This window comes from Mus caroli, unplaced genomic scaffold, assembly GCF_978045245.1.
Source record: "Mus caroli unplaced genomic scaffold, Mus_caroli_1 scaffold_1, whole genome shotgun sequence".
In the NCBI taxonomy this organism is placed as follows: Eukaryota; Metazoa; Chordata; class Mammalia; order Rodentia; family Muridae; genus Mus; species Mus caroli.
In genome coordinates, this window is record NW_028227256.1 from 123,926,584 (window position 1) to 123,945,781 (window position 19,198).

Consider the following 19,198-nt stretch of genomic DNA (forward strand, 5'->3'; position numbering starts at 1 on the left):
TGCACTAGGTGGGATAAGTGATTCTTGGGGAAATGGCTCATTAAGATCTGAGACAGAAATTGCACTTGATGAGCTTAGGACATCTTCTTCTATCCAAGAGCAGAAAAGCTACCAGAGGCTGCTAGGATTCTGGCCAGAGAATGGAGGTACCCGCTGAGCAGGCTCCCTACCGCCAAACTGGGTTGGTTGAATAGTCAGAGACCAAGGTTCATTGAAACATGAAATATGCTTATTTTCATGGTATTATATTTTAAAAACAAACAAATCTCACAGATCATAATTAGACTGTGCTTCAGCAACAGAATTGAGAGCTGGGCAGAGAGCTCAACTGATAGAACTTGCCACACAGCCATGTCCTGAGTTCTCTGCCCAGATCTCACATAAAAAAGCTAGCGGTAGTAGTACATGCTTGCAAGCCCACCGAGGAGATCCCTGGGATGCAGTAGCCAGCCTGTCCAGCTGGTTCCATTTCCTCTGCACTGGAGTTACAAGCATGTACCAGTTGCATCCAGGCTCTGGGGATTCGAACTCAGGACCTCATGTTTGTTGATCAGATTCTTTCCTGATTGACCCAGCCATATATTCCATTTTTAAAACCATGTTAATCTGTCTATAACACTCATGACTCTACCAAGAGCAGTTAATGGTTTTATTATTTATCTAGAACAGTGGAAAATTATTTCCTTCCTTGTTTTATACCTTCTTTAAAAATGGCATACCCCATTCTGAGACTCTAGTGGTTGCTTTGGGTCTGGCTGACTCTGTTGTGGTATGCACAGGACCTTAGCATGGCTGACTCCTTTGTGGTGTGCACAGGACCTTAACATGGGCTTTCTGAGCAATTTTGAGCTTGGCTCCAGAAGTCAGTGTCTCCTCTTTGTTTCGCAGATCCTTGTTCACCTGGGGCTCCTGACCAAGGAATCGGGCTTCAAGATTGCGGAGACAGCATTCAGCGGTGGCCCTCTGGGTGAACTCGTTCAGTGGAGTGACTTAATCACATCTCTGTACCTGTTGGGCCATGACATCCGGATCTCGGCCTCACTGGCTGAGCTCAAGGAGTAAGGAAATTACTTCTTCAATCTGAAAATCACAATACAAAAAGGAAACAGTAAACTTGTAAAGCCCCTCTGTTAGTGTGCAATTTCTTGTGGAGGGAGAAGGGGAGTGATAATTCACTAAACAGGCGATAAGAAGATTATTTTCAGGAGCTAAATACAAACACTATGAAAAGGATAATATGTTTTCATTGGCGCTGCAGGCTCCCGGGGCCTCATAAATGAACACCAGGACAACACGAGCTAAAGAGCTTATTCTTTGCTATTCCAGGTGTTCCCAACATCTGCAGCACAAATTCTATTGCCTCGCCTAATTCTCTGCCTCTTGCCAGACTTCATACTACTGCTTGCTCAACACCAAGCTTTCTAAAGCTTAAGGCAGGGCCAGTTCCTGTTTGTAATTTAATATGTGTAAAATAGATTTCCCGAAAGCCTGCATCCAATCCTTTCACAATTAGCTAACATCTAGCTCAGTCTGTTCTCTTCCCCGAGTCTTCTGTCCCACTGAGATTTGCATTCAGCTCTCGCCCCCTCTCAGTCCCTTTCCAGTTAATACAGCTGGCCAAACAGATGAACTGGAGTCCCTACAGTCCCCAAAAAAACTGCCTGCAGAGACTTCTAACCCAGCACACAAGTGGTCCTGTTGCAGTGCCAACCCTTGGGAGAACGGTCTAGAAATAGAGATGGTAAAATGCAGCTACGTTCAACCCTGTACCGAGTGTACTGTTGATGCACCAAGGTTGCTGGCAGTAGTGTCTGAAGATAACCTTAGCAGTCTTTTCATTGCTTTCCAGATGCTGGGCACCACGATAAAGGTTTGCTTACAGCAGAAATACCAAGAATTATGCCGGCAATAGTGTTGATCAGGACTGTTTGTTGTTGTTGTTGTTGTTTTCTTGTTTTAACACTGAGGCTAGGTTTGTGTAGCCTAGGCTGGCCTCAAACTCAGTATATGTATTTGAGGATGACCTCGGCTTTCTGATTTCTGCCTCCACCTCTTCAGTGCTGGGTAGGATTACAGGTGTGCACCACCATGTCCAGCTTATATGGCACTTGGTGAGGAACCTTGGGCTCTGTGCATGCCAGGCAGACTCTGTGCCAGTTCAGCCCCACCCCAGCACTGATGGCAGCTATTAAAACTAAACTGAGCCACTTACTGGATGTTCTATACTGAATATTTTGTGGCTTTATTTTTTGTTTTGTTTATTGTTGCATGTGCACACATGTGGGCAGGCGTGTACCATGGTGTGCGGAGGTCAGAGGGACAGCTTTCAGGAGTCAGTTCCTTCCACTGTGGCTTCCAATGGTCGAAGTAGGTGTTTTTATCCAAAGAAGCATCCTGGCAGCCTGTATGCTGTATTGCATTTAAACGTTAGTACCTGGAAGTAGGTCCCCTTGCCATCTGTGTTTTAGAGATGAGGAAACTGTGTTCAGACTGAACATGCTCTCTGAGACTTCTGGGTAGCATGCAGGGGCCTGGCTTGGAGCCTGGCATCTAACATCTATGCTGCCGTTATGCGCATAGCCTTTCCTTTCTCCTTCAAAGTTAGATGAACTTGAGGTCCTCTGCACCCCAACCAGTTCTCCTCTTCCTTTGCCAGGCTGTCTCCTGTTGTCTCCCCACTTGCTTTAAAATATGCAGAACATGAAACCTAGAAAGTCATGCACTTTGCAGTCACTCTGTCTGGCTTCAGCAGGCTGGGCTTCAAAACGAGGCCTGCAGAGATGGCCAGTGTGCTCAGCTGCCAGACTTTCGATAATGACAACTGATGCATTAAGCAATAAGCGTACTCATTGCAGTTCTATTAATGTGGATGCAGGTGTGAATACGAGACTGAAATCTCACCACTGTGTGCCTAGCGCTTACGCACAGCACTACCATACTCTGGCTGTGTTGGATATGCAAATGTGAAAGTACTCATCACCCAGCCTTCCACGGGACGTTCTCCAGCTTTTCGGGAGAAATCAGTTCAATGAAGCTTGAGATTTTTAGAAACCCAGAGAAGGGTAGAAGGGACCTGGAGCAGTGAGTGTGAGGACTGGGGAGATGGACTGTGAGCACAGTCACCTGCAAGTGGGGCTTTTTAAATTGGTCAGTATCACTGTGTGATATGATGAGGGGCAAGAGGAAAAGGGGGTGCCTGGAAGTTACACTTCAGACTTATTCTGACCAATCAAGTTTACATACCAGTCACATGCAATGTCATTCTGTTAACGCATGGGCAGTTAGAGATATCAGGGTAGAAAAGTGGGTCAGTGGCTGAATGACAAGATAACAAGAACATCTAAGCCACAGAGCCAGTTCTGTAAGGAGTGGCTCGAAACAACAAGATTATGGAGGGAGTAACTAGAGCTGAGGGGCTGGGAATTGAAGGTGTTTAGGGATTACAAACGAAAGTGAGAGGATGTCATAGGTTTTTGTGTTCGTTGTGTGACTTTTTTCTGGGAACATGGGAACATCTGTTCATACCAGAAAGGACACCAAGAAAGACGAAAGACATGGCTCCATCCAAGTCCATCTTGGTAAACCAGTGAATTCATTGGGGTTACTTACCAGGATTGTGGATGAGAGGTTCTTAGAAGGACATGGTGATTCAAGGGCAGTTGCATCACTTAAAAGTCCCACCCCAGCATGGCTAGCAACTCCTCAAGCTGCCTGAATGACATGCAGGCAATCTACTGGCCAGAGGATCTTCTCTCCTAAGCCATTGTTACTGCTTGTATAACCTTGGGGAGGGTCCTCAAGAATCTCATGTTTCAGGAGCTTTTTGGGACTTGTGAGTCTCATGTACTTCCTGAACCTTGTAGGTTTTCTTTCCTGAATCTTAAAGAGCTCTTCTCCAGATCAGACTATATGACTTTGGAGGAAATATCAGCATAGCACTGTTCAGTCCTCCCTCCCTACCCTGAAGACTAACGAGAGCAAGATTCAGTGAGATGACTCAGGTCAGCTATCGCATGTCTTCTCCACCATGGAGATGGATAACACTGCTTCTGAACTACACAGGCTGTATTTACACACCAGCTTCCCAGCATCAAATTTTGAGGGGTCCAAGTAGGACCTATGAAGAGTTGAGACAGGTTTCAATCTTCAGCCCATTATCCCTAAGAGGGTCTGGAGCTGTGTTTGAACCTATCAAAATTGCCAGGTTTAGTATTGTAAAGTTATTGATGCTTTTTTTTCTTTTCTTCCCTATTTGTCTCATTCCAGGATAATGAAGAAGGTTGTTGGAAACCGGTCTGGCTGTCCAACTGTAGGAGACAGAATTGTTGAGCTGATTTATATCGATATTGTGGGACTTGCTCAATTTAAGAAAACACTAGGGCCATCATGGGTTCATTACCAGTAAGTACTACATGCTAAGACCTTTCTTCCCCTAACAAACATTGTGCTGGTAGGTTGTTTCTGTTTCTGTGTTTGTTTGTTTTTTAAGGATAATTTAGTCTTACATTATAAACTGTATGGAGTATACCTCTCATTCCTAATGAAATTCAGGCTATTCCCCCTGACTGTATGCTGCCTAGGGTTGTTTATTATTTATATTGAGAATAATGTGTCCAGGCAGGCATAATGGCACACATCTTTAATTCCAGAATTCAGGAGGCAGAGTCAGGCAGACCTTTGTGAGTCCAAGGACAGCTTGGTCTATACATTGAGTTCTAGGACAGCCAGAGCTACATAATGAAACCCTGTCTCAAAACAAAGGCAAACAAACAACAACAAAAAACCCTATACCTATGAGGATCTCATGCATTTAATCAAATGATTTTTCATGTGTGTGTGCGTGTGTGTGTGTGTGTGTGTGTGTTTGTGTGAGTGTATGTACAGGCATGCCACAGCATGTATGTGGAAGTCAGAGGACAGCCTTTGGAGGTTGGATCTCACCTTCCACCTTGATGGGGCAGGGTCTCTCTTACTGTTTCTGCAGCTGCATGGCTTATTTCAGGTTAACTATCCTGTGAGCCACAACAGCTGATTATTTTCAGTGCTAAGGATAGGATAGAATCCAGCACTTAATGCATGCTGGACACTCTATCTAATAAGCTACATTCCAACCCCCTTTCCATTTGTTTCTTAATGGGTAGAAACATCTTTTATGTGGTCTCCTGTCTTAATTTTCTGTCAATTTGACCAAATATCTGAGCAGGATACCTTATAGAACTAAAGTTTTATTTTGGCTCATGGTTTCAAAGGCTCCAGTTTATTGTGGTAGGGAGAGCATTCCAGAGTAGCTCAAGAGGCAGAGAGGAAAAAAAAATGCCTTGACTACAGGATTTCTCTTTCCTCTCTATTCTTTCTGGACCCCCTCCCTCAGCCCACAAGATGGTGCCACCCACATTCAGACCTTCCCTTTGATTAATTCTATGTGGAGATACATTTATGCACACATCTAGAAGTATGCTTGTCCAATCTCCTTGGCATTTCTCCAAGTTTAATCAGGTTGTCAATCAAGATGAACCATCACACAACTAACTAATCCAATCCATAAATAGAAGTAGATCTTTATCTTTCCTGTTAGTTAAGTTTAGTGTTTTTTTTTAACTTTTAACCTCCAAGATTATTTCAAAATGGAAGTCCTTTACAAAGCAGACAAAAATGAGAAGTAAAAATACCAAGAATTTCAAAAAATCAAAGTCTAGTCTATAAAATCTCCTTTTAAACTTGCCTCCAGCAGCCAAGAATTTCTCATTGGACAATGAAATATTTATAGCAAAGGAATTGATGGGACCGGAACTGTATGAAGGGTCTAAGTGCTTCATTTTGACTATGTTAACTATGTTGAATGACTGTTGACTGTGGTGGCTGACTGTTGACTGTGTTGAATGATTGTATTGACTGTTGAATGGCTGCTGACTTTGATTGTGTAGACTATGCTGACTGTGTCGAATGACTTTAGTGGCTATTGACTGTGTTATCTGTTGAATAACTGTTGAATGACTTGACAGTGCTGGCTTTTGACTGTGTTAACTGTTGAATGACTATTGAATGACTTGACAGTGGCTGGCTGTTGACTATGCCGACTGGTGAATGATTATGTTGACTGTTGAATGACTGTAACTTTTTTGATTGTGTTGACTGTGCTGGCTGTGCAAAATGATTGTTGAATAACTGTTGGCTGTACAGACTGCTGACTACACCAACTTTGTTGCCTATGTTGATTATGCTGGTTGTCCTGAGTGACTATTGACTACACTGGCTGACTGTTGATTTTGCTGATTGTTTCAAATGACTGTTATGTTAAAAGTGTTGACTGAGCTGTCTGTGATGCGTGTACTAACTGTTGAGTATGTTGTTTTTAAAGACTCTGCATTCTTTTCCTTTCCTTGGAATGTTACCATTCTTTAGATTTCTAGAAAAGTTTTGATTAGATAATGCTTTATCCTTTTTATTTGCTTTTTTGTGCATTTGTGTATGTATGTGCATGTTCATGTACACATGTGTGTAGGTATGTTGGCATATGGAGGACAGAGAACAACCCTGGGTGTCATTCTTCAGAAACATTCTCTACCTAATTTTGAGACATTCTTTCAGTGGCCCCATAGGGTAGGCTGGCTAGCCAGTGAGCTCCAGGGATCTACCAGCCTCTACTTCCCCAGCACTGGGTTTCCAAGTGTGCACCAAGCACCATACACACAATACCTTCTCCTCAGCTGCAGTTCTCCACTCTCTTTGATAGCATATTTTTCCTAATATTGTTTTTCTTTTCACAGATCACATGCCATCACTTTCTTTTCTTTTAGTTATATAGAAATAACCATCTTTCTTCTTGGCTAACAAGCCATATTGTAAACATAATTTTTTTCCTAAGGTGATAGCCTACAGAAAAGAAAGTCAAGGTCGTTCTTTTCTGTCGATTTATGAACTGTAGACAACTGGAAAACATGCAAAGGAAATTGGGCAATCCACCCCCTTGAAAGACTCTCATGTCCCTAATATTAAGAAGGGCTGTTTTGATGGGAAAATACTCTCGGTGGTGATGTGGGTCAATTAAGAAAGGCCATGTTATTATTAAAATGGTCACTGTTGATTGGTATTTGATGCTTGCTGTGTGAAAATGCTCCATCTCTCAGGGCTTATGTATATGCATAATGGTTTTCCTTCTTTCTTCAGTAATGGTTTGAATTAGCCGGAAACAGCAGGAGGTCTCTTGGTGCTTTAGCCCTCAGCCTTTGTTTTGTAGCAAAGCTACAGTTTTATCAAATGACAAGCAGGCTTCCTAGAAATTTTTTTGCCTACTTCTTTCCTTTTAAATATGAAAAGTGGCATCTAGGGATAGAGTTCCATTTGTATCACACTGGCCTATTGTACGGGAAGCCTTGGGTTCAATCCCAGCACCTAATAAACCAGTGTGGCCGAGCCTGCTTGTAATCCTGGCACTCAGGAGGTACAGAAGCTCAGGGGATCCTTGAGCACTTGTGGTATATGAGGGCAGCCTAGGTTACATGAGACCCTATCTCAAAAACATCAAAGGATGGAGGGGAACCAGTGAGATGCCTCGGTTGGCAAAGTGCTTGTGTACAACATGAGGACCTCAGTTTGGATCGCTGCATCCAAAGGCCCAGTAGGATGGTGCACATTTGCAATCCCAGCATGGAGAAATGGAGACTGGAGGTTCCTGGAGCTCTCAGGCCAAGTACTCTAGCCAACTCAGTTGAGTTCTAAATTCACTGAGAGATTCAGTCTCAGAAAATAAAACAGGGAATTATTAAGAAACTTCTAGCTTTCAGGCATATATACATGCACACACACATGCACACATGTTCACATATAGAGACATGCACACACATATACAACACATGCACACAAAAGAGGCTGTCAGACTCTGGTCATCTTGCTTGATGGCAGGGTGATGAGGGCTGCCTTCCATATTGTGGTGTCGTCAGACCTCTCAATGAGCAGTAAGCCCTTTAGGTCTGTTTGTGTGACCTTGGAAAAACACTTGTGAATTCTGTCTAATTTGCATAAGGACCTAGGACATTCGATTAAACTTATTAAATGCTGGCAGGCTACTAGTACTCCAGCGTGTACTACAGAACACCACCCCTTCTGTTCCACAGGAGTCCTTTGCTGAGTGTTGAGGATGCGCAAGAATGTGAGATACAAATGGTCCACAGCATGCCAGCTTTTACACCAAATTCTCATCTAGAAAGTAGGCCTTGTGCTTCTGAGTATCTCTCTCACTGTAGTGTACCCTTGAACAAGAACAATGTTCCAGGAGTCATTTGGCATTGCTGCCAAGGTCCCTCTTAGAGACAGGCCAGCTGCCTTGGGCATTGGGGCAAAAGCCTGTTTAAATCCTTAGAAGGTTCCTGATGTTTCTGACACACAGAGGGCATCCAAGCCATGGCATAAAGATTAACACAGCACAGGTATAACTGTAGCTCTAATCTGTAGCCAGGGAGAACCTTGAACTAGAGGTCCTCCTGTCTCTACATCCCAGTTTGTGGCTTTTGAGGACTGACACCAGAATTTGACCTCTGGTTTCTATATGCTTGCATGCACATATACACGCAGACCAGTGAACACATATACACACACACACAAGAACACATGTGCACATATGAGCATATGCATGCAAGACCTGTGAACACATAACTGTGAACACACAAGAACACATGTATACACATGAACATACATATCCCCAAAAGAGAGATCTATCGTCACACTGAGAATGCATCCAAAAAAGCCACATAAAAATGCAATCGAGGACACTGTCCCAGTGCAGTTCACTCTGAGGCCAGGCCCTTCTGTCCTTCTTGTCTTTTCTTGTTTAGACAATTGGTGGCAAGGTGAGCGCAAAGAGACTTCAGTTGACAGTTGTATTCCCTGGAGGATGTAATCTGGAATTTGGACTTCACTGGTTTTACTTTATTTTGTTTTCAGAATCTTACCTCAAAGTGAAAATTTACAAAAATTTAGCAGAGTTTCCTGTTAATAAGGAAAGGAAGAAGAAAGAATCCTTAAAAGTGTTGCCACCATCTGTCCTAAATGTGTCCTAAATCTGTCCAAAATGTGGGCTTCAATCTTATTTAGTTAGTGGCAGTTGCTCAGAAGTCTAGTGCCAGAGAACAACAGCGAAGAACTGTCCCCATTGGCCAACCTTGCACGCTTATTTTATTTTACATGTTTTGAAAATCCACAGTTAATCAGCGAAGCCCCAATCAATAATGTTGGTTCTCTGATTTCTTCCTCCCAGCCATCCTCTGTGCCATCCCAACCTGTGCTCAGAATGCTTTCTTGTAAAAACCAGCTTGTGATTAGTGTGTGCTGCGCAAGCAGGTATCATATGTGCCACAGCTTTTCCGCTGTGCCGTCACAGCTTGAAGACACTCTCCAAGTTATAGACAGACTATCAGCAGCAGAATGTGGCCAGGTTCCAATCAAACCTTTATTTCCCATTGTGGAAATATGAGTGAGATTCATGGAATTTTCCTCTGTTGTGTCTTTTAAAATCCTTTGAGAATGTGAGAGCTTGCTAGGGAGGGAGCTCAGTCAGTAAGGAAGTGTTGTGCAGTGTTTCAGGACCTGCGTTCTGGCCCCAGGGCCCACATGACAAAGCTGGAATGATATGGTGGTAAATGCTTTTAACACTAGTGCTGGGGGGGGGTGTGTGTGTTAGAGACAGGAAGATTCTAGGTCCCCAAATTGACCCCCGACCTCCCCCACACACATACATTCATTCTCCCTTGTGCGCATATGCATACACAAACAAACACATACCCAGGCACACCAAAGGATATAAAACCAGCTCTTAGATCACAGCTATACTAAGGACTGGTGGGTCAGGTTTGGCTCAGTTTAATAGACCAATGAGACTATATTGTACTGCATCAGTTTCTAGTCGAACTAGCAATCAGGTTCTAGTATGTTATAGTTGGATATATAAAAGCCACTCCATCTGCTAGATGAGATTGAAATCTGTTTTGGGTTACTACAACCTAATACTGGAGCCAGACTCGTTTATAGTGAAATGGAATTTATTGCTCACTGTTAGAAGCTGAAAACTTCAAGACGGAGTGGCCCCCATCCAGGGAAGGCCATATCCTACTGTGCAAAGTTCTGCCTTGGGTCACTAGTTATCTCCTCATAAGCCACTAGTGACATTGTGGGTCCACATCTATCACTAATTAATCTCCCCAACCCTGCCTTCAAATGACATCAGTATACCAGTGAAAGGAGTGCCTTTCCAGTATGAAGAGATACTTGTATCTGTGGCACAGGCATCATCTAAAGTCAAACAATTGATGGGAAGGTTGACAGAGGCTAAAAGCCATGCAGCATGCCCTGTGCCCTAAGCAGAATAAGATCTGTAGAGATAATGGTGCTTCCTTTCTTTCATTATGTTCATTAGGCGCTGTGTACCCAGCCCTACCAGGTGCTAAGGTCACTGAGTGAGTCCTGCAGGCCCCCTCCAGCATCCCTGGACCTTTTTTTCACTGGTATTTGGACTGCCTTCAGTGGCTAGCCCGTTCTGTCTGCCTGGATGCCTGACACCCTCTTTGTAGGTGTGGATGCTTCCCGTGGTTAAGACTCCAAAACCACCTGGTCAGGGGTGTAGCTTAGAGGGAGAGAGTTTAGTTAGCTTGCAGGCGGAGCTGGGTTTAACTCCCAGAATCATAAACCCAATTGCAAAATGAGCAAGTAAGAAAATAAGACCTAAGCTTCTTCCCAGTGGCAATTTTACTTTGAAGTGTTTGTCCGTTTGCTTTTGTCTCTTGCACTACACCATCGGGGTTATAGTGTGACACGCAGTGCTCTCCTTGCAGGTGCATGCTCCGGGTGCTAGACTCCTTTGGAACAGAACCTGAGTTCAATCATGCGAGTTATGCCCAGTCAAAAGGCCACAAGACCCCCTGGGGAAAGTGGAATCTGAACCCGCAGCAGTTTTACACCATGTTCCGTGAGTATTCCTGGGTGGACCCTGCCTTTCAGAAAGCTACCGGAGGCAGGCGCAAAGGTTTAATTAGACAGTCATTTATCTGGGGTTGCGATTCTCAGAACCCTTACCTGAAAAAGTATGTGCCTTGGAAATTTTTCCTTGGGCATACTTTTTTTTTTTCAGTAGTTGGAATTGAAAGCCCTCGTAAACTTTTTGTGAAGAGATTTAGAAATGTCCTAGAGAAGAGTGTTCAGTCCAAGTTACCAATAGAAGCCACATGGGAAAGGCTGCAGATCACCTCCAAATGAGCAGTTTACTCAGCATATCCCAGCATCGTATCCATGCTGCTAAGGGGACGTTACATCCCGGAAAGGAATAAGGTCTTCCATGTCAACCCGCTCTTTCCACCCAGTTCAACCTTAATCATTTGAGCATGAAGCATTTTTTTTTTTTTTGAGACAGGATTTCTCTGTGTAGCCCTGGCTGTCCCTCAATCTATAGACCAGGCTGTCCTCAAACTCACAGAGATCTGTCTGCCTCTGTCTCCCAAGTACTAGGATTAAAGGTGTGAGCCACCACTGCCTGGCTGATCAGGAAACTTTGAAAAGAAAAGGTAATCTCAGAGCTAGGGAGATGGCTCAGTAGGCACTTGCCCTGTGACTTCTGATCTCCAGAACATGTAGAAATGCCAAGGAAGAACAGTGGTATGTCCACAGTTCCAGCCCCAGTCCCCACCCTTCCTCTCCACGCCCCCCCCCCCCAGCCCAGTGGGTGGAGCTGGCGCTGCCTAACTAGAGTCAACAAACTATGCGTTCTGGTTCAAGTGATAGGCTGCCTGAGCATACAAAGTGGAGAACCATTGAAAGAGATACATGACAGAAACCTCTCACCTCTACCTGCACAGCAAACACACATACATGCCCAGATGCATACATATGCCCACATGTGGGAATATACATGCATAGCACACACGCGCATGCCTTTTCTGAATTAGGACTCTTTTAAATGCAGTCTCATGTTTTGCTGGCTGCCTAGCTACTGAGCTCAGACTACTTTGCTGCCCTTGCTGGTGTTTGTGTGGCATTTAATAAGCTTGTGCAGTGAAGGCTTTTTCTGTGTGGTCCAGAGAATCACCTACAGTAGCTAAAGTGTTAGTTTCAAATGAGTGACTTTATTTAGCATGTAGCAAGCAAAAGTTTAAAAAAAATAAAAAAAGGCAGGTAGGTTGTAAAACATCAACTTGGAGACTTACACAATATCCAGTAGATAACTGCAGTAACCTGATTGATAGAACAAGCGGGTATGGTCATCAAACTGGGTCTTCAGCACCCCATAGAAATTGGCTGAGGAAGAAACAGTCCTGCGGGGGCCTCAACCAAGAGCCTCTCCACAGTTACCTCACAGCTGCCAGTTCCCACCTGAGACATTTTTATGCACAGAATAAACAGTAGCCTTGACTGGAAAGGGCTCCCCCTCTGGCTCTCCTTGAGGCGTGATACCAGGTTGTTTTGCCAGTCTCCTTTCTCTGCCATAGGGTCACAGGACCAGCTTCTTCTTAGACATGTTTGGGTCTGAAGGGGGAGATTACTATCTTGCTTCCAGAGCCAACCTCTCTCTGGGACAGTCTGTGACCGTCATCGACATAATGGATGGGTGTTACAAATTGTGTTTGGACCAATGCACTCCCCGGCACTGCTGCTGGGCTCGAAGAGGTCTCCATGAGAACCATTTCCTGTCACCTCTGTTTCCTGCTGTTGTTCTCCATTTCCCTACTTTTGCTTTATTTCTAATTAGCCATAGACTGTAAAACCAAGTACCCAAGTACTATACTAGACAGTGTTTGTGCTAGTAAGTTATGATTAAGTCCCCATGGCACAGGAAGGCTCTATTGTTGAAAGGTAAGAACGAGTGAATAAAACCATTGGTTTGAAGGCTAAGGATAGAGAGCTCTCCCTTTCCAAAGTTATCAGTATGATATCATGTAGATGTTTCCATGCTAAAACAAATTTCTGAAATGTCAGTCTTAATTGTTTGACGGAGTCAAGGCCCCATAAATGCTTAAGCTGTCTTTCTCTTTCTGCTGCCCTTCAATTCCTTACCCAGCTGCCCAGAGGTGAGCCTTTGTTGGGTTCCCTACATGTCTTAGTGAGCATGCTAGACTAATCCTTGGGAATTAGGTCTGGGGAAAAAAAAGAATTAAGAAGGATATCCAGCTGGCAAGGTGGCCATTTTAAAAATCAACTCATGTTTATGGACTGGGGAGATACCTCCGTTGCTAGAGTGCTTGAGAAGGCCTGAGTTGGATCCCTAGGACTCCTGGGAAAGGTTAGGTGTTACGGTGTGTAGTTGTAATCCCAGTGCTGGGGAGGAGGAGAGATGGGTGGATGCTGGAAGATCACTAGCCAGTCAGCCCAGCCCACTCAGTCTCTTTAAAAAGTTGATGGTGCCTAAGGAGTGATGCCCGACATTATCCCCTGATCTCTTTGTGCATGTGCACACACACACACAAAATCTGACAAAGAGAGAGTTAGACAGAGACAGAGAAAGAGACAAAGGGAGACAGAAAGGGAGAGACAGAGACAAGGAGGGACAGAGAGAGGGGGTGGGGGAAGAGTTACCTGTCTAAATGTTCTTTTGAGCCCAGAGAGTTTGGTGAGAGCATGCTGTGTATATGATAGACATTATCATTATTGGAGTTATATTGTCCTGTTATTGCCACCTGTCCCAGGGGCACAGTTCAGGGAACAAACTAATATTTGGCGCACCAGGTAACAGATGGCTGTCAGCACGAAAGGCATGATTAAAGTCTGCCTGGGATTTGACTTTGCTACGAAATCCTGAATATGGAAAGAAGTGCCAGCCAATCAACTAAGCGGGGACCTGTGTCAGGACCAGGAGGTAAAACTTGAGCTTGCATAAACTTTCGGGGACACGATGGCAGTAACCTTGTGCTCTGCCCCTGAGCAGAGATGGAGTTTTCTCTGACTGAAGAGTGGGACTCAGCTCCATGCAAACCTGCTGGGATTATGTGGATGAAGGCTTTCCTTCAAGTGAAAGAAGTTCTCTATTTAAAGTGTAGTGAAAGCCAGAAACAGAGAATACTTTCTCTTAACCTGGAAGAAGGATACAGTTCCAGGATTCAACTGAGGGGGGGGGGGAGTTGACACAGTTGAATGCCTTTTAAGAAAAGAACCCACAGAGCAGAACATTGCCAACCACCCGAAACCCTGAGAGCAAACAGTGCAGAGGAGAATGTTTACATGGTTATTTGAGACTGTCAGAGGGATGCAAAGGAGCCAAGAGATCTGTACACAAGAAAGGCATATTTACGGCGTTGATGTGGAGACCTCGGGTGATCTTCAGGCTGTAGAGGGTATTAGTGAAGTCATAAAAATGAAATATTGGCCTGGGGATGGCTCCATGGGTAAAGGATTCACCATGCAAGTCTGAGGACCTGAGTTTGATCCCAGTAACTCAAGTAAAAAGCCAGGCATGTTGATACAAGCCTGGAGTCCCTGCACTGGGGGAGGGAAGGAGGCAGAGAAAGGGGAATCCTTCGGGTTTATTGGCCAGTCTGCTCAGCTTCAGGTTGATGAAGACACCCTGTCTCCAGAAAACCAGGTAGATGGTAACACCACCACCATCCACCACATACCATCACATACAAATGTTTTCAATTCTGTGCTTTGAAAAGGTCCAAAAGTTAAGCCAGCCTGATGAGGGTCATAAGAATGCAAGCCTTCAGACCAGGTTTTTCCCAAACATCGTTTTCCATATTAAAGACCCTCCTCCTAGAGAAAGATTGCTGATGTGAAGTAGAGAAGGCAAGGGAGACAGGAATGACCACAGGGGTGGTATCAGGAGTTCAGTGGATTCCCAACCAGCTTCAAAAGAACACTGGCTACAGTGGGCTCAAGTCAAATGAGTGAAAAACAGTCAGTGGGGCTGGGCACGCAGCTCAGTCAGGAGAGTGCTGGCCCAGCATGCACAAAGCCCTGGGTTCCATCCCAGGGCCACATTAACAGGGTGTGGTGCTGCACAGGGTAATCTCAGCACTCAGGAGGTGGAGGCAGGAGGATGAAATGGTCACAATTACTTGTCTACATGGCAAGTTCAAGATTAGCATGAGATACATGTGACCCTGTCTTAAAAGGGAAAAAGAAAAAAGCAGTTGATGAGTTCTGAGTGGTGTGACGATATGCCAAGCAAGATGGAGTGGGTCACCTTTGCAAGTTGCTAGGATACCGTCTCATCCTACTGAATAATAAAGGGGGAAGAGCCCAGCTTTGATCTTCCTGCCTTCCTAGCACAAATTATGTTTGAAGATAATCAAATGGTTGATGATAAGAAACTGTTCATAATGGGGAAACAGCGCTGCAAATTCAGGCAGAATGACGGATTAGGGAATGAGCATCCTCAAACTCTTAATGAGAACTCAGGTCCTGTGATCGTCAGCCACCGCGGTGAAACCCATGAGGTAACAAGTTGATGGAGAACTTTGCACAGACAGGGCTCTCTCCAACCCAGGAAATATGGAAATAAGCTGGGAAATGAGGCACTGTGAGGCATTCATCATGTCAAGGCATGCCAGGGCTGGGGACTTGGCAATTGAAAGCCATGTCTGTACCTTACTCTCCAGTCTCAGCCCTTAGTGACCTCCAATCCCCTGGTCAAGAGGGTCCCTTTCTCCCTATGTGACAAGACCAGCGTGTTGGGCAGCTGTGGCTGGTCTGGTGACCTACATCTGAAGACTGTTTCTTTGAACAAAGAAGAGAAATGCCAAAATGTGTTGGGTTTTTTTTTTCTTTTAATTATTTTTTTAAATAGGCTCTCATGTATTCCAGGCTGGCTTTGGGCTCACTGTGTAGCCAAGGATGACCTTGAACTCCTGATCCTCCTGGAGAGATGGAACTGTAACCTGGAGCTGTGAGCCAGGCAAACCCTCTCCTCCCCTGTGTGGCTCTGGCCAGCATATTTGATTGCAGCAACAGAATTGACACTAAATTCATCACCATGTTTTTTTTTTCTCATAAACATTTTTATATTTTTAGTTATACATACTAAAATTTTGCATTTCATTATTTTTTGCCTATATATGTACTTGGTGTGTGTGTGTGTGTGTGTGTGTGTGTGTGTGTGTGTGTGTGTGTTTGTATGGACAAGCATGTATACACACAAGATTTGTGTGTTTTTTGTTTGTTTGTTTATTTTTCAAGACAGGATTTCTCTGTGTAGCCCTGGCTGTCCTGGAACTCTGTAGACAAGGCTGGCCTCAAACTCAGAAATTCACCTGCCCCAGCCTCCCAAGTGTTGGAACCTTGAGAGATTTGTGCCTCCACCCAACTAGCTTAAGATTTAACATCAGGAGTCCTCCTCAGTGCTCTCTACCTTATTCATCCAGGCAGGGGAGAGGTCTCTCTGTTTTCTGTTTCCATCCTGGGACCTGCATTCTGGTCCTTGTGTTATGGCCTTTATCCATAACCCATGTTCTCAGCCCCCCCCCTTACAATTTTTTCTACTTCATGAATCACGTTGCCTTTTAAGCTTCAACACTACCAGTATTTCCAGTGCTAGTCAAGAATCTCTTTAAATAACATTTTTGTGCTCTGCCTCTCAAGGGTTATCTTGTTTTCTCAAGAGAACCAACTATATCCATCTCTAGGTGTCCCGATTCACTCTGTCTAGCCACTGTTTCTGTGTCTGCCTTCGGTCTACTGCAGGATGCATTTGCTGTAAACTCCTGAAGGCAAGATCTCAACCTCTCTGTCTCTCTGCCTCCCCCCCCCCCCCTCTCTCTCTCTCTCTCTCTCAAACATGGTATTTTATACCTTTTTAAATGATGAAAAAATATTTACTCGCACAAAGTGAAATAGAGAAGTTATTTAAGGGAGCCACCTAAAAAAGGAAACCCCCAGATCGGTGACTTGCACATTTCTCAACTCTTGTTTGGATAGTTCTAATTTAGCTCATAATACCATTCACAATGTCATCTGGCTTCTGTAAAGATGGCCAGGGTTAAAAAAAATCATTTTATAGCATTGAATTTCCTGCCCCCATCTTTCCCTGGAGACTGTGGCTTAAAGTAGTAATAGCATCAATAGAGACTGCTCCCACCCACCTCAGGCAAGCCTCCACTCAGACCTCGTTCTCTACCTGCAAACATCTCAGTAGTGTCTTAGTGACATCATTGCCAGCCCTGCCTCAGAGCCCTTCCTTGTTCCCTAAGTAAGGTCAGATGTGCAGAGCTATTCTGTCTGTGTATCTGTCGAGTCAAGGCTGTGACTTAAATGTGAACCAATCTTGCATCCTAGACAGCTCAGGCTCCTGGGGAGGGAGCCTGGCACCATCTCTTACTGACTCTCTTCCTTACTTCCCTCTGCCCTCCCTCATTTTTTTTCAACTGTGTCAGACACACTTCCATCTTTGCAGTGACTCTTACATTCTCTTCCTTGTCGTTGACTTCACCACTGTCTCGTACCTGTAACTCAGATGACCCTTTAGTCATTTGCCCTGACCTCATTTGGAAGTGTGGCTCCTTTGCCCCACTCCCCACCCCCTTCCCTGCCTCCCTGCCTCTTTAACCTTTCATCCTTTTTCTTTTGTTTCTCTCTCCTTCCTGTCATCTGGGTTATAGTTAGAAGCTTTGGGGTTTGTCTGTTTGTTCATTAATGAAACTTAGTACATGGTAGGCATTATCTACTGAGTGAATCTAAATATAATCGAAGGGTAATATCTTTTAGTTATGGGCTCATGTAACAAGTCAGGGAAGAGTAAGAAATAACTCAAAACTGGGCCTAGGACATGGTTCTGTTGCTAGAGTGCCTACCCCACAGGAGGTCCTGGGTTCTATCCACGGCACTTGATAAGCCTGGTGTGGTGGTCCACTCTGGAGGAAAGGGGACCAGAGAAGACCATTCTTTCCTATAAAGGCATTTGAGGTCAGTCTGAGCTTCATGAGAGCCTGACTTAAAAAAAAAAATCTGCAGACCTAAGAGTGCTCTGTGAAGTGAGAGGTCCTCTTTCCTTCCTACAGAGCTGCTATTCTTAGGGCTTGAAGAGTTGTTCCAGCCACAGTGATTCTTGGCCATTGATTGTTCCTTTGTTACGGCCATTATCACTGGCTTTCTCGCTGGGTTTCTGCTAGGGTTTGGGGCTCTCACAGCCGCTGTATGATCAGAAGAGACTGATGATGGGGGTCCCTAACTTGAGCCTGGCACCAGTGAGAACTTTGCCAATCCGCTGCCCTGCCAACCTGGCAGCTGTGTCGGAAGTTGGGTGCTTCTGTACAGTTTACTCCCAGGACAATGAGAGGGACGATTGTTCCTATACAGACCTGCAAGTCAGAGTCACCCAAGACTCTTCCCTCGGAGGATCAGCCTTCAGGAGGGGTCCTCTTCTCAAGGTCATCCCCTCTAAAGTGCTTTTTGACACTTGAACAGCCCTGTCCGCTGTGCCTCTGTGGACAGCTCGGACACTTGGGAGTTCAGCTCGACTGTGCACTGCTGTTTCTGTAGATCTTGCCCAGCCTCCTCCTCCTCTCAGTGAGCCAAGCATCATAACCATTTGAAAATATAAATTTGGGTACAATTTGAAAATTCTAGCTACTCACTCTGTGCAGCTTTAAAATCCAGATTATGGGCTGGTGAAATGGCTCAATTGAGTGCTTGCTCTGCAAGGAGAAGGATCTGAGGTCAATCCCCAGAGCCTTTGTTAAAAAGCCACACAAGGTGGTGGTGTGTGCTTGTAATCCCAGTGCTAGGGAGGCAGAGACAGGAGGACATCTGGGACTTACTGGCCAGCCAGGCTAGCCTGCCTGCTGAACTCTAAGAGACCCTGTCTCCAGAATAGCAAAATGAAACAAACAAAAAAGCAACAACAAAACAAAACCAATTGAGGGCCAGAGAGATGGCTCAGCTGTTAAGAGCTCCTCCTCCTCTTACATAGGAGCGAGGGTGAGTTCCTAGCACCCATTGGCAGCTCTCAACTGCCTGTAACTCCTGTCCTAGGGGATCTAACATTTTCCTCTTGGTTCCAAGGTCACCAGAAATTCATGTGATGCACATGCGTACATGGAGGCAACCACTCATTCACATAAATATAAATATAAATGTAAATATAAATAACTGTACAGCTAGAGAAATGGCAGCCAGGATCACTCTCTGGTGTGTACACCCTCATACACATAGGCATCTATGCATACACACATATGTAGGTACAATTACATGTGAGAGAGAGAGAGAGAGAGAGAGAGAGAGAGAGAGA

The 19,198-nt window shown here is 44.7% G+C and overlaps 1 protein-coding gene across 5 annotated transcripts in view; it reads left to right on the forward strand.

The window, feature by feature from the left end:
* The window catches only part of Mgat5 (alpha-1,6-mannosylglycoprotein 6-beta-N-acetylglucosaminyltransferase), a 281,462-nt gene that overhangs the window by 180,459 nt on the left and 81,805 nt on the right, over positions 1-19,198 (forward strand). For all 5 annotated transcript variants that reach the window (XM_029476546.2, XM_021156480.3, XM_029476555.2 and 2 more), the window contains 3 exons: positions 889-1,058; positions 4,267-4,401; positions 10,824-10,957. In XM_029476546.2, coding sequence (XP_029332406.1) covers positions 889-1,058; positions 4,267-4,401; positions 10,824-10,957 — 439 coding nt within the window. The remainder of the gene's footprint in view (positions 1-888; positions 1,059-4,266; positions 4,402-10,823; positions 10,958-19,198) is intronic.